This window comes from Diceros bicornis, chromosome 38 (assembly GCF_020826845.1).
Source record: "Diceros bicornis minor isolate mBicDic1 chromosome 38, mDicBic1.mat.cur, whole genome shotgun sequence".
In the NCBI taxonomy this organism is placed as follows: Eukaryota; Metazoa; Chordata; class Mammalia; order Perissodactyla; family Rhinocerotidae; genus Diceros; species Diceros bicornis.
Window position 1 is genome coordinate 29,406,505 of NC_080777.1, and position 14,180 is coordinate 29,420,684.

Below are 14,180 nucleotides of genomic sequence, written 5' to 3' on the forward strand. Positions count from 1 at the left end.
ATTAAATATTTTTGGTTTGGGAAAATATAGTTATTTTTCATAAAAATATTTATGTTCACAAGTAGTGAATTTATTACTCTTCCTCTAAAACAAATTGGTTAATTAATATTAGGATCTTTTTCTCAGTTTTCATTTCGAATACCATAGATTTCAATGGATAAAATCCATATCAACAAAGCTGTCTGGGGTCCTTGACAACCTAGAAAAGTGTAAAGGGGTCCTGATGGTGAACAGTCTGGTGTAGGAGGCCTCACTTGAGTCCACAGAGCCTCGAGGTGGGCAGTCTCCGACAACCCTGCAGATGATCCTTTGGCTCTTGGGTTCTTCCTTGAGGTCCCCTTCAAATCCCACTCTGCAGGCCCTGCCCCGAGGGGCTGCTTAGACTGAAGCTAAGACTCTGCGGCAGAGAAAGCACCAGCAGAAACTCAGGCTAGTCCTGAGCCTGCGTCTCTGCTCACGCCCGGCCCCGGAAGCCCAGGGCACCACAGCTATCAGGGGCAGGCACTTCAGAACAAGCCGTGGCCCAGCCTCCTGCCCCTGCCCTTGACCCCTGACCCTGGCAGAGCCCTTGTCCAGGAGAAACCATTCCCCAGGTCGGCAGGTGTGAGAAGCACTGCCCTAGCCCTGGGGTTCGTCATGGCCAGGTGGCTCCCCTGTTGAGTCGTCCTAGGACACGTCCCCCTCCCCAGTGCCCAGGGCTCACCTGTCCCGATGAAGTAGCAGGTCTTGTGCATCTTGCCCTTGAAGAGCTCCAGCCCGATGATGGCGTAGATGATGACCATGAAGAGGACGAGCAGAGCGATGTGGAAGAGGGGGAGCATGGCCTTGAAGATGGAGTTGAGGACCACCTGCAGGCCTGCAGTGGAGGGGCGGGGGGAGAACAGAGGCGTCATCTCCCGTCTTGGTCTCCAGCCCTCCCTCTCTACACATCTGAGAAGCCTCTGGGACACAAGGCAGGAGGGGACCCAGAACCCGCAAGGGAACAGGTCAGGAGAGGAGGAGGGTCTGCCACCCACTGGGCACCCCCGACACCAGCCGGAGGGGTCTGAGCACGCGGAAGGCTCTCAGCGCCTTGACGTCCAGGCCGGCTCCTTTGCTGCTCATGGGGGCTGTGTTGCTTTGGATGATGTTGACCTGCTCCAGAACCACGGTGAAGACCCTGGAGAGCAGAGGGAGAGAAGAGGCCAGCGGGCAGATAAGCCACTGTTCCAGTGGGAGGACCCTGTGTCCCATCCACACTGAGGGGACCTGTGGAAAGGCCTTGGGAGAGATGGAAATACGGTTCACCAACCGCTGACTGACGATTTGGTAAACCCAAGTTAGTAAATAATCAACATAATGTTTCTTGAATTGGAGGACTGCATTGTAGTTACATGACAGCCTCTGGAGCCAAGATTGCTTTGGTTTGAATCCTGGCACTGCCACTGGCTAGCTGTGTGACCTTGGGGAAGTCGCTTGACTTCTCTGAGCCTTAGCTTCCTTACATGGAGAAAACAAGAGGATTGTTGGGAGAATTAAATGAGGTGTTACATGTAAAGCACATAGAAAGTACTTGACAAATGCTGCTGTTACAATTAGGTGGTGGTTATTAGAAGTTATGTTGTGGGCTGAATTGTGTGCCCCACAAATTCACACGTTGAAGCCCTAACCTCAGTACATCAGAATGTGCCTGTATCTGGAGACAGGGCCATACAGAGGTGATGAAGTTGAATGAGTCTATTCGGGTGGCCCTCATCTAGCTGGACCGGGGCCCTTAGGAGAAGAGGAAATTTGGACACACAGAGACACTGGGGCGGGTGTGCCCGGAGGACAGCAGGTGTGAGGACCTGGGGGAAGACGGCCGTCTACACGCCAAGGAGGGAGGCCTCAGGAGAAACCAGACCTGGTGACGCCCTGATCTTGGACTCCAGCTCCAGAACTGGGAGACAAGCAATTTCTGCTGTGTAAGGCCGCAGAGTGTGGTGTTTTGTGACGCCAGCCCTAACAGACTCCACAGGTTACTAAACGTCCGTTTGTGTGAACCCGAGCAACAGGTGCTCCACACAGGTGCGTGGAGTAGATGAACAGATGACAAAGGTTGAGACAGTTATGAACATCCAGAAACTGGCCACAGGAGCCACCCACGTCATTTCCAACTTGTGTGACGTGGAAGGAATAAAGGGACCCATAGCGCCCAGCTGGGCAAGGGGGTCAACTTGCCGGGACGATGTTCCACTCTCCACAGCACCGGCCGCGGCCCTGCCGGGCTGGCCCCTGACACAGGCCGCTCCAGGGCAAGGGTCGGCACACACATGGGTCCATCCTGCCTCTGGGGTGCTGCTTCTGGTGGTGGTGCGCCTGGGTGCTCAGAGAGCCCCTCTGCCCTCAACCCCCCACTTGGCCTCACCCCAGGAAGACGATGATGAAGTCCAGCACGTTCCAGCCGCTGCGCAGGTAGGCATCCTGGTGGAACAGGAAGCCGTAGGCGATGATCTTCATGGCAGCTTCGATGGAGAAGATGATGAGGAAGAAATACTCCAGTTTCTCCTGTGGGAGCAAGCGTGGTCAGGCCACCCCCCTGTGCATCCCCGGTGCACCCTGGCTCCACACCTGCCCTCCCCTCCAGGACTGCAGGCTGCAGGACATTTGCACTTGCTATTTCCTCTGCCTGGACTCCTCCACCCCCCACATGGCCAGCTCCCTCACTTCCCACAGGTCTTTACTCAAAGTCACCCTCTCCCAGGCCGTCCTTGGCCACACAAATACAATTGTAGCCACTTCTGGCACTTTCTGTTCCTCCTCCCTGCTGGATTTTGTCTCCTTAGCACTTATCCCTAGCTAAAAATACCACGTATATTTTTATCTTGTTCACTTTCTGTCTCACCCACTAGAACATAAACTCCATGAAGTGTTGGGGATTTTGTTCATTTTTTTCGTTTGTCTCCTTCCAGGGCCGGAACTGGGTGAATAAATGAGTGGCCTGGGCAGGTGGTGTCTGGTTTGGGCATCTTTCTTCTCCCACCCCCCGTGGAATGATGGCAGGAGGAGGGCATTTCTCAGAAGTCCGACCGCCCTCCCTGGCTGCTCAGGGTCTCCCCTCTGATTGGTTTTGCTGTAGCCCCGCTGCCCATCCCACGGCCCCACCCAGCTGCCACTGACAGGACGCGTCCCTGTGCTGCAGGGGAGGGATCCGGAGCACCATGAGAGGAGCAGGCCCCAAGGGAAGAGCGGAGGGCTGCAGCCCCCCGCAGAAGCTGTGCTGACTCCTGCCGGTCCTTCCCCTGGAGCCCGATCCTCTCCGTTACCCCATCCTTGGCCAGTCCCCTCCCGCTCCTCTGGGCCGAGGAGAGCTATTTCTAACTGAAGCAGGTCCCTTCTGTCAGGACTCCTGGCTGAAACTGCTCTCCCTGCAGCCATCTGAACCCAGGCCTGCGGCTTCCAGGAGCTCTGCTCCCCTCCCCCAGCCTCCCCAGACAGGCCCAGGCTCCAGAGGGGCGTCACCCCAGCCCGCCGCCCGGACCAGGCTGCCGCGCGGCACAGCCCCAGGAGGCACACACAGGGACCTCGATGGGCTCGCTCCAGAGGTGACCCACGAGGGGTCTGTGCCCCACAGTCCAGTCCCCCCCACCCTCCCCAACCACCCCCTGCCCTGTTACCATCTGTACGCCCATCCCCAGGAAAGGCCTCCCTGGCCCTAGGCCTCTCCGTCTACACGCCATGGAGACAGAATTCATGTTGTGCACTCAGGGTCCCTTTAATCTGGGTGGAGCCAGATCGGGGCACTGGTCACCCCGTTAGCGATTTGGAAGAGAATTTATTTTAACTTCCAACTGGGTAGGTGTGGGGGGGAAGGGAAGGGGTCTCCAAATGGCTCATTCATGTGGATATGGCCCCCGAAGCCTCCCAACTTGCTATTCAGAGAATTTTCCTGAAAGCACAATTCCCCGTCTGTATAGAGGGGGTTCCTGAGGCACGTGTGAACAAAGCCTGCTCTCCTTAACCTCATCCCTGGTTCCTGCTGCAATTTGTAACCCCAAAGTTTTCTCTTTCCTCCAGAAAATAGACGACGTGTGATTAAGATGCAAAACCACACATCCCACCACCGGGCCTGTTGACAGGGACCGTGCTCAGCTAGACACCGGGTGGGGATCACGGGAAGCCCGCACCTGGAAAGTAGCCACAGAAGGTGGCTGGGCGCCCTCCCTGCTGAGAGGAGCAGGGCTCTTGGAAGGGGGCAGTGGTCCCACCCCCTGTAGGGCAGGCTTCCTGGGAGTGGGCAGAGCAGCCAGGGGAAGAGTAGGGAGCAGAGTGAAGTCAAGGCAGCATTTAGCTCTCGGAGGGCTGCAGTGCCGGGGTCGGACAGCACAGGTGGGGTTGAGGGAGGGACAACAGGGCTCAAAATAGTGGCAGTGCTCACAGGCCGGGCAGCCAGCCACGGACACAGGACAGGCGCCAGCACCTGCCACTGTCTGTCCTGCCACTTGGCCCAGAGCCAGCTAGGCGAGGGCCGTGGGCCTCGGATGGGGTCGCTCAGTCTCCACAATCCATCAGCTCCAAGGCCCAGCTCTCCCCACCATGCTCCCCCAGCCCCATTCTGAGCGCTGGAATAACAGCACCTTGCCATAGGAACCCTGTGTGCACACGGCACGGGCCCCTGCCCAGGGGGGATGGAGGAGAGCTACGTCCCTGCTCGGTCATAGGAACAGTGTCATCAGTGTCACATTGGGTTGCCCCATGGCCCCTCCAGCCTGGGCTCAGGCTGTCACAGAGGAATGAGGGACATTCATTCCCTAGGTATTTACTAAGTGCTGGACTGGATGCGCTGGGCAAGGCCCCATTGTCTCTCCAAGACCAAGGTTATCAACCTTCCCTAAATACCCCAGTTTCCTTCAGCACCCCCTTAGAGCCGGCAGGTGGAGGCGGCAGGCACATGGTGTGATGATCTCACCAGCACTGTTTCTTAGGACAAGTTCCTGAGCCTCTGGGACCCTCAGTCTCCTCATCTGTAAAACAGATAACGACAGCCACCTGGAAGAGGTGTCTCGAGGGTTAGATGGCATCCTGTGGGGAAGTGTCCACCGCTGCCCAGCACGGCCCACATGTCTGATAAATCCCAGCTCTTCTTATGAGAAAGCTGGGCCGTCTGTGAAGGTCTGTTTCCCGCCTGCACTGCGTTCTGTTGGCTTCTGTTGGGTTCCACTGGTTTGCACAGAGCTGCTGTGTGAGGTCACATCTGTGGAAGACTCACCGGGGCCTTGAGCTCAACATGTCCAAATCTGAATCTTCCTCACGTGTCCCTGCCTCAGCAGTGGCACCGAGGTCCCCAAGCCAGCCACCCAGGGTCTCTCTGGTCTCCTCCATTGCTGTCCCTTGGGTCCTCCCCCACCAAGTCCAGGCCTCTCTACCGGCTCGCGCCCCGAGTCCATCTCCCCATCTGGGGAGCCGCACTGCCCTTGCTTGCTGCCCCGTGTTGGCATCGTCTGTGCCCTCGGCGGCCCCGGGTGCTCCCCTGTGTAGATCTGACCCCTTCTTTGTCTGCAACTCTTCAATGGCTGCACTGTTTACCACACAAAATCCAAACGCCTCCTCTCAGCAGGCGAGGCCCTCCGTGACATGACTCCTGCTGACCCCACTGGCCTCCTCACTGGCCCGCTGGCATCCCTGCCAGTCATGTGGAATGACCCAGCTCCCCTGGCTCTCCCCTGCCCCAGCCTCCGTGCCTCTGCTCCTGGTGGCCCTCTGCCCGGAGTGTCCCCGAGGCTGTCACCTCGCAGACCCTCATCTGTGAGGACCCTTCTGACCCACGGGGAGAGTTAATCCTCTGTCCTCGCTGTCCTGCGACACTGTGCAGCTCTTTACTGCCTTCCGCCAAACCACGGCCTCCTGAGACCCCGCGTGTCCCTGATGGTGGGTCCCCCGGGGTTTTCTGCCACAAGACAGGCGGGGGAGACATTACCCCAGCAGCAATGGCATTGGGGTGTGGAGCCAGGGTCGCCCTCCGTGGAAGGCTCTGGGTCTGCTGGTGGTGAGGGGCATGTTTTGTGGTTGGAACCCTCCCACACCGGCGACGCGGCCTCCTGCTCCTGAGGGCATTTCAGCTCCAGGCTTTTCCCTTGCTGTTCCCTCTGCTGGAATGTTCTTCCCAGACATCCACGTGGCTTGCTGTCCTCTTTCTTTTGGATCTCAAGGCGAATGTCCCCTCGTCACTGAGCCCCCCCATCTCTCTTCTCACTGGCTTTACTTTCCTTTTCAGTGGTTGCTACCACGTGGCATGCTGTAGGTCTCTTTCTTTCTTTGAGTTCTCTCTGCTGACCTGAGGGTAAGGTCCCCGAGTGCAAGGCCTTGGCCCTGTCCCCTGCTGTGTCACCCGTATCTACAGTGCCCGCCACATCAGTGTTCGCGAGTGGATGGATGAACCGGTGTCCTCAGCGCGCTACCACTCAAGGTTCGGGCTGGGGCCCGCGCTGGTCCCCGGATTAGTGTAGGCACTGAGAACAAGCATTTGGAGACTGTTGTGGCGATGTGCACAGCCTCCAGGCGGGGGGACTGTAGACCAGTCTGGGGTGTCCAAGTCGCATGGCAAGTCCCAGGGGGCACAAGCTGTGGCGTGGTCCCACGAAGCAGGGCCACACATCAGTCCACGGCGGGTTGAAATTAAAAGCAACAAACTGGTCTTTCCCCAGAGATCATCTGAGAACCTCTGCTCTAGATCACATCACACTGCCTGGTACACAGTCGGTGCTCAAGAAGTGTTTGTTGAATGACTAAACAGCGGGAAACTGTCATCTCTGCTGCACGCAGCATAATTCAAAGGGAGCTGTGATATCGTGATTTATAGTAAGAAATATACATTTGGTCTTCATCCCCATTCCTGGCACAGAGCTCCTAAAATCTTTCCATGACCTGTGGGATCTGATGCCAACTCCAGGTAGATGGTGTCAGGACTCAGTTGAACTGTAGGACCCTGGGCTGGTGTCAGAGCATTGCTTGCTAGTGTGGGGAAACCCCCCATGTACACGGTGGAACCGGGTGCAGCCTCGGGATCTCTCTCCCTGAGAGGGGACCCTGGACCCCAGGTTCCCACACCAGAGGGGGAGACAGCTCTGACTCCCCGACCCTCTGACCTCAGGGAGGACTGTGAGCCCGTCCGACTCTGTGAGGTGAGAGCTCGGTTTCCAGCTCCCCACAAAGGCCTTCGTTACCAACGTCCCCTTCAAGGGGGTCCTCACTCTCCACAGTCAGGCCTCCAATGGGTTCCCCGGGGCCACGCTTGGCTGAGGGGCTTGGTGTGTGGCCCTGAGCCACAGGCCTGGCGCTTGCTCCTGGGGTCGTTGGAGCCAGACCCACCCACAGTCCTGGGCTGAAACAGTGGGGCTCAGACTGCAGTCCCCTCACCCTGCCTCTGCCGCTGTTTTCAGACCGAGTCTTCTATCTCCAAGGGTCAGTGGGTCCTGACCCGGGGCTGCTCCTCCTGCCAGGGACGCCCTGGGCTTTGTGGGAAGGTGGTGGGAGCTCGCTGGGCCGCCCCAAAGAGACGTGCCCCGCCTCATCTCGCTGTCTGGGACCGCAGAGGGGCTGTCATCACACCCTCTTTCTCCAGCGCTGCCCCAACACCGCCTGCAGGAGGGCTGGACTCCAGTCTTCCGGTGCCAGCAGCCCCCTTGGAGGGCTCTGGGATCTACAGAGGCCGCAGAAAGAACCTCAACAGGCCAGTCCAGGGCGGCGCCGACAGGGGAGCCCCCAGCTGCAGTGGAAGGGCTTCCTGGGAAGGTGGGCTCCCTGAGGAGGTGAGCTCCCTGGGAAGGTGGGCTCCCTGGGAAGGTGGGCTCCCTGGGGAAGGTGGGCTCCCTGGGAAGGTGGGCTCCCTGAGGAGGTGGGCTCCCTGGAAAGGTGGGCTCCCTGGGGAGGTGGGCTCACAGCACCCTGCACATCCCCTGGGCCTCCATCTCCTTCCTGAGGGTCAAGGCATTTGACCTGTCGGACACAAATCTTGCTGGTAGGGGGCATTTGCTCTTTAAGGCACGTTTGCTTCAAGGAGCCGAGGGAGAGGGAACCCCGGCCGGGTGGGGCGGGGTTCCGCGTGGGCCTCCTCACACCCCTTCCTGCTCCTCCGGCGCCTCATAGCAGGTGCTCCAGGCGAGCTGGCTGGGACGGCTGTCACAAGATGTCACAGTGTGAACGTCGTGTTGCTCCTGGATTCAGCCCTTCCCCCTCCCTGGAGCAGACGGCGGTGCTGGGCCTCCTGCCTCAGGAGAGGCTTATGCTCGGGCCCCAGACCTCTGTTTGCGGAAGCCTCAACCCACCATGTGGGAAAAGGGGCTGGAGCGAGAGGGCTGGCTCACAGCGACCTAGACATTCACCCCAGGGTTGGGAGGTCCCACGGTCAATCCGACCTGGAGCCTGCTTCCTCACAATGCCCTGAAGATGCGCGGGGTCTGGGAGGAAGCCCCGGGGACCCCCAAGAAAGCAGGGTCCTGCCTTGCCCAGGATCCTTGCATCCTAAACTTCAATGGAGACAGTGGAGGGTGGGCCCAAAGGACCCACGTGACAGGAACAATGTGGCCTCGACCAGGGTGGACAAAGGACCTATGGCCTGATCCCTGGCCTGTCTGAGCCCCAGGGCCGGGCACACGCCAGGGCAGGCACGGTGACCGAGAGCACCAAGACTCTCTCTGTCCCAGAGGTGTATGGGCTCAGGATCCAAATCAGGTTGGTTCCTAGGAAAAAAGATGATGCTCCTGGAGCACCTCCGTGGTGGACTGAGGTTCACCTTGGCACCTTATTTTTCACGGAGGAGGAAAGTGGGGCTCAGAGGGGAAGCGAGGTGCCAGAGGCTCTGCAGCCTGCCCCACCAGCTGACTGAGTTGACAGCCTTCTGTAAGCCAGCCTGACATCCTGTGGCTGTGCCACCCCCAGTGTCTGGGGCCCGGCACCCACTTCCGTGACTCCCTCGGCCTCCAGGTTTGGAGAACGACCGTGAGGAGTGAGGGAAGGGCTGTATTCAGCCTGGTGAGATCTCATCCAATAGACGAGAGCTGAGTGGGCTCTCCTGCCCCACAGGGGCCCCCAGTGCTCTTCCTTCCCCACCCCGAGAACCAGGCTCCCCTAGGTCCAGGTGGGCCAGAACTGCCAGGGCTTTCCAGACCCCTCCTGAGAGCACAGGAGGGGTCTGTGCACATGGGGTGGTGCTAGGATGGGTGAGAGAAGGCAGGTGCCCAGCCTGGGAGAGGGTGGGGGGCCAGCACTGTCTTGAGTGATCATGATAATAATACTGAGTTTTCTTAAGCACCCACTTAAGTGCCAGGCCCTATTCTAGCCACATCCGTGCATTTAATCCTCAAGAAATACTCTGAGAAGCTACTCTCACCCTCATTTTACAGAGGAGGAAACTGAAGCCCAGAGAGGTTAAGTAATTTCTCCAGGATCACACAGTTGCTAAGCGGCAGAGCCGTCATGCGAATCCAGACAGTTTGATTTCAGGCTCTGTGGTCTCAACCACCATCCACGCCATGAGAAAGGGCAGACCTGGGAATCTGGTTGGGTCTGTCAGATCTTGTCCACACTCCCCTACCCCAGGCCTGGACTCAGTGCACCGTCAGCTGTGGGCTGTGAGTGCTGGGAGGGCAGAGAAGGAGAGGAATGAATGTTTTTTGAGCAACGCCCGCGTGCCAGGCAGGACATGCGGTGGTTGCCGTCATCGGTGTCACAGACCCGAAAGGGTAGATATTGAGGTCCCTTGTGGGCAGATGGGGTAACAGAGGCTCAGAGACTCCAGGAGGCTACCAGCAACGTCCCAGCCAGGAGGCAGGGTCGTCTGACTTGAAAGCCCGGTGTTTTCCCATGGCTCCCCCAAGACTGCACCGCGTGAGTGAGGGGCCCAGCTCCTTCGCAGCCTCGGTCGTTCACTGTATCAGTGTCCGCAGGCCCTGGCCCCGGTGTGAGGGGCGTGGACCAGGGTGGGGAATGCTGAGTCCCCCGAAGGGGAGCCGAGTCCCCGGGGTGGGAGAGGTCAGGCTCCCAGGGGGCCAAAAGCCAGGCTTTCTTTTCATTTTGCCTGCAGGTCCAGGATCTCCGGAGGGCAAGGCCAGAGCTGGGGTTCGTAGGCCCACGCCTCTCCAGATAGTGAGGTGGAGCGAGCTGCTGGCTGCAGAGGTCTGCGGGCACATTCCAGACCCTATAAAAAGACAACCGCCCTGGATGCCAGAGGCTTGGGTTGCAGCCTCATGGAGGACTGCACAGCAACCTGAACCCCAGGAATGTACTGGGGGCCGGACCGGGTCTGCTGACTCTGGGGGAGGCGGTGCGGCTCCAGCCGAGGAGGGGCCGAAAGGCCACCTGCCCCACTCTGGGCTGCACACAGGGCCTACTTGAGAGGGGTTACCAAAAACCATCCAGAACTTGGAAGTAGGCAAAGGGAGACGCGGTGTCCTTGTAATGTCTTGTTGGAGCATTTTATAGCAGGCCTGGCTGAGGATTGTTTCATTATCTGGGGCGGAGTTTCTCAACCACAGCCCTATTCATGTTTCAGGACAATTCTTTGTTGGGGAGGGGGCTGTCCCATGCAACGTAGGATGTGTAGCAGCATCCCTCGCCTCCACCCCAAGATGCCAGTAGCACGTGCAAGCTCCTTGCCAATTTCTAGACGTTGTCAAGTTTGCCCCCCTCCCCTAAAATCCACTGACCTAGAGGATGTGCCTTCGTCTACCTCTGGCTGTTCTGTAGAGATGCAAGACAGGAACGGTGACCCCGGCGGTTACGGTTTTTCGGCCTGTAGGACGTCACTAGCCTGGTGGCCACCCCGCACACTGTTCCCCCGTGGCTTCCTCCAACAGTCTCTGCTCTGTTCTTCCAACCTCTTTGAATCACCTTTATCCTCCTGCTTGTCCTCCTGCGAGTTGAATTAATCTTCGACACGTGTTCTTTCTATATTATATCAGAGTCATGTTTTCACTTCTTGAAAATCATACTCGGACACAAGATTGCTTTGAAGATGAAGTGAGATAATGTAGCAAAAGCCATCAATGTCTAGCCTGTGCCCAGTAATTAGTAACTCTGATCGTTGCTGTTGTTTATCCACCTGGGTCACCTCAGGCTGGCCATGGCTGGAATGGTCTCCTTTAGCTCAGTCAGGGGTACCCACTGGGAGCAGGTTCCTCCAGACCTCAGGGAGCACTGGGACTCCCGGGGCAGGGCCAGCTTGGGGGGTCTTGGTCTGGGCTGGGAGCCAGGGCTCTGGCTTCCAGTCTCGGCTTCCAGCTGCCCCTGGACCTCTCACTGCCCTTCTGCTGGCCCCAGTAGCAGCTCGGTGTCTATTCCATCCTCCTTCTTCTCTGACAGATGCTGCCCCTTGGTGAACTGCGTCCCCCAGCCTCCACTCTGGGGGTGGAATTCCGGGATGGGCTGTTAGGCGGGCTTCTCTCTTGGACAAGTGGAGCCCTGCCTGGATACTGGGGCTGGACGCTCTGCGTGTCCCTCCTGGCCTGGGCAGGCAGCATCTCCACAGTCAGGAGAAAGTGAGGTGGCAGCGAGGGGCCGGGGACCTGCTCTCCGGGGCTCCCTCCCTCCCTCCCGTACCACTCCACAGGGAAGAAGAGATGGCCCTCGACCACCCCACCCCAGCTAAGCTGCTGTCACCCCATGTGAGGAAAGTGCTGTCATCGAATGCTCAGACCTGCAGATCCACCTGCCCAGTGCACACCGCACCTGGATCCCGACATGCCTGATGTCCCTCCTCCCCCAGCCTGCTCCTCCCCTGGTGCTGCCTGTCTTGGTAAGTGACACCACCATCTGCTCTGTCACTCCCCTGAAACCCCAGCACCATCCTTCCTTATCCCCTCCCCCATGCCTCCATCCCTGCATCTGTCTGCCACAGAGTCCCATTGATCCTTATCCTAAATATCTCCCGCCTCCTATCCGTCGTCCTCCTATCCATGTCCACCATCACCAGCGCTGGGCTCGTCTCCCCCATGTCCTGCTGGGACAGCTTCAGTGGCTTCCTCACCCCTTGCCCTGCTTCCCGCCTCACCCCACCCCACCCAATCCATGCTCTGCACGGTGGCCTGAGACTTCTAAATCCCAAACCCATCTCTCTGTCTCTGGCACCAGCCCTTCGCTCACGTGCTCCCTCAGCCTGGACCCCTCCTCCTGCCTGGCTCCTACGACCTCTCTTTCATACCGAACGCCTCACCCAGGACCGCTGCATAACTGGCAGGCCCAGCGCAAAATGAAAATGCGGGGTGCCCTGTTCTAGAAGTAGGAGATAAATGTAGTTAAAGGAAGTGAAATAAAAGTGTTTGCCCTCCCTCCATGGTCTCTTTTTTAGGTAGGTCACCAACCTACCATGGTGTTTTTTATTGCCTATGTTGTATTGTATAGGGCAAGGGCAGACCCTCACAGGCACCTCCCTCTGTGCCCCAGGGCACGCGCCACCCACCAGCTGCCAGGTCCCATCCCGCAGCCAGACCTCCTGTGCCCTGGCTGGAGCAGGGGATGTGGAGCCAACATCTCCCTTCTCACAGGCCTGCTGCCTCGACCCAAGGAGGACAGACAACACCCAGGGGTACTGCAGCCCTGGGCCAGGAGACACCAGGTACCTGGATGGGGATGGGCCAGAGGCTCTGCCCTGCGGTCACCCACTGAATGGGCTGTGGCACTGTTAGCCCAGTGTGGGCACAGCCACCACCATGCCCTGTCCTCAGACACCAGAGAACTCATGTACCCAACCCTGACCCTCCCCACACCCGGGCCCAGGCCCCTCCAGGAGGCCCAGTGCACTAGGGGGCAAGGGAATGAGCTGACTCTGTCCTCTGAGGCGGGGAGGTGGCAGAAGGCGGGACCGGTTGTGGCCACGGCTCCGAGCTCCTGGGGCCTGCGCCATTGTCCCATTAGACTTCACTCACAAAACATGGATTCCAAGATGAAATTACTCAAAATGTCGGTGCTATGACCACAGCGCATTAGACCCTGAGCCCGCGGGCCCCTGTGGGACGGTACCCCATCCTCATCCTTCGGGGCTCAGGGCACCCCTCCCATCCCTGGGAAGCTCCCCGACCTCAAGCCTAGCCAGGTTCTCCTCCAGGACAACATCCTAGTGCCCCGCTCTGCACGTTCCCCATTCCATTCCAAATACCTAGTTAATCGTAACTACTTGTTTAATTGGTTTAATTAATTAAGCTCTGTGAAGACGGGAACTATGTCTCTATGGTTCCCAATTATATCCCCAGTATGTGCCAGGGATGTCACAGGCACTCAACAAATATTTGTTGAATGAATGAGAAAATTAGTGAAGAATTGGTCCTTGGTCCCTTCTTAAAAACTGCGGGTTATTTTGGACGACTGGGAAGCCCCCAGCCTTTCTCGGATTCCTACAAAGCAGCCAGTCGGGCAAGCGAGAGAGAAATATTTGGTCCCCCTCCTCTTGCTCTAACTCCTCTCATGTCTCCTGCTGGCTTTGTGGACATGAACAGTAGCTGACTAGCGGGAGTGAGGAGGCCTCAGCTGGCTGTGTGACCTCGAGTATCGCCTACCCTCTCTGGCCTTCACAGTAAAGGGCCCCTCACTGACTAGTAATGGCCCACCCAGCTCTGACATTCGGGGTTATCTTTGCTGCTTTGGGAAGGTGTCTGGCAGTCTTCCTCCTCCAGGGAACTCATCCTCCTGTCTCTGTGAGCTCCAGATCTTGCCCGAGGCTCTGACTCCAGCCCACAGGCTGAAGGAAGACCCACAGGACCATTTGAAACCCTTAGGGCAGCTGTTTTGTTTCAAGAGGGAGACGACGTGCCCACCAAGGTGGAATTCAATACCCTCCAGGAGCAGAGATTCTTTTGAAAGTAGTGGCCTTTTCTTGGGGTTGGAGTGGAACCGGGGCCCCAAAATATGAAATGCTGAAGGGTGGGCTGGGCCCGAGCCCACTGAGATTCGGGAGCACAGAGGACCAAGCCTGCCTGGTGGGGGCCCGGGCTCAAGGAGACGCCTCCCCCGCCAGCCTCGGTACACAGGCCCTGCCGCGTCTGATCCCTCCCCTTCCACACTCGGGAGCTCAGAGATTTTTTTACATTACATTTACAGCCAAGCTCACACTTGGAATCCCACCCTCTCACCAACCCGAGATAGATTACCATGGAAACCAGGATAAAGGAGAGACAGAGATAAACACCTTCCTCTCAGGCCCCGGACGCCAGCTCATCGGCTCCTCCCTCCCA

At 58.2% G+C, this 14,180-nt stretch overlaps 1 protein-coding gene across 1 annotated transcript in view; it reads right to left on the minus strand.

The window, feature by feature from the left end:
- CACNA1S (calcium voltage-gated channel subunit alpha1 S) overlaps positions 1–14,180 on the minus strand; it is a 63,759-nt gene that overhangs the window by 46,430 nt on the left and 3,149 nt on the right. Inside the window, exons 3-5 of the mRNA XM_058533936.1 lie at positions 2,387–2,526; positions 1,017–1,159; positions 704–856 (exon numbers count right to left, since the gene is read on the minus strand). Coding sequence (XP_058389919.1) covers positions 704–856; positions 1,017–1,159; positions 2,387–2,526 — 436 coding nt within the window. The remainder of the gene's footprint in view (positions 1–703; positions 857–1,016; positions 1,160–2,386; positions 2,527–14,180) is intronic.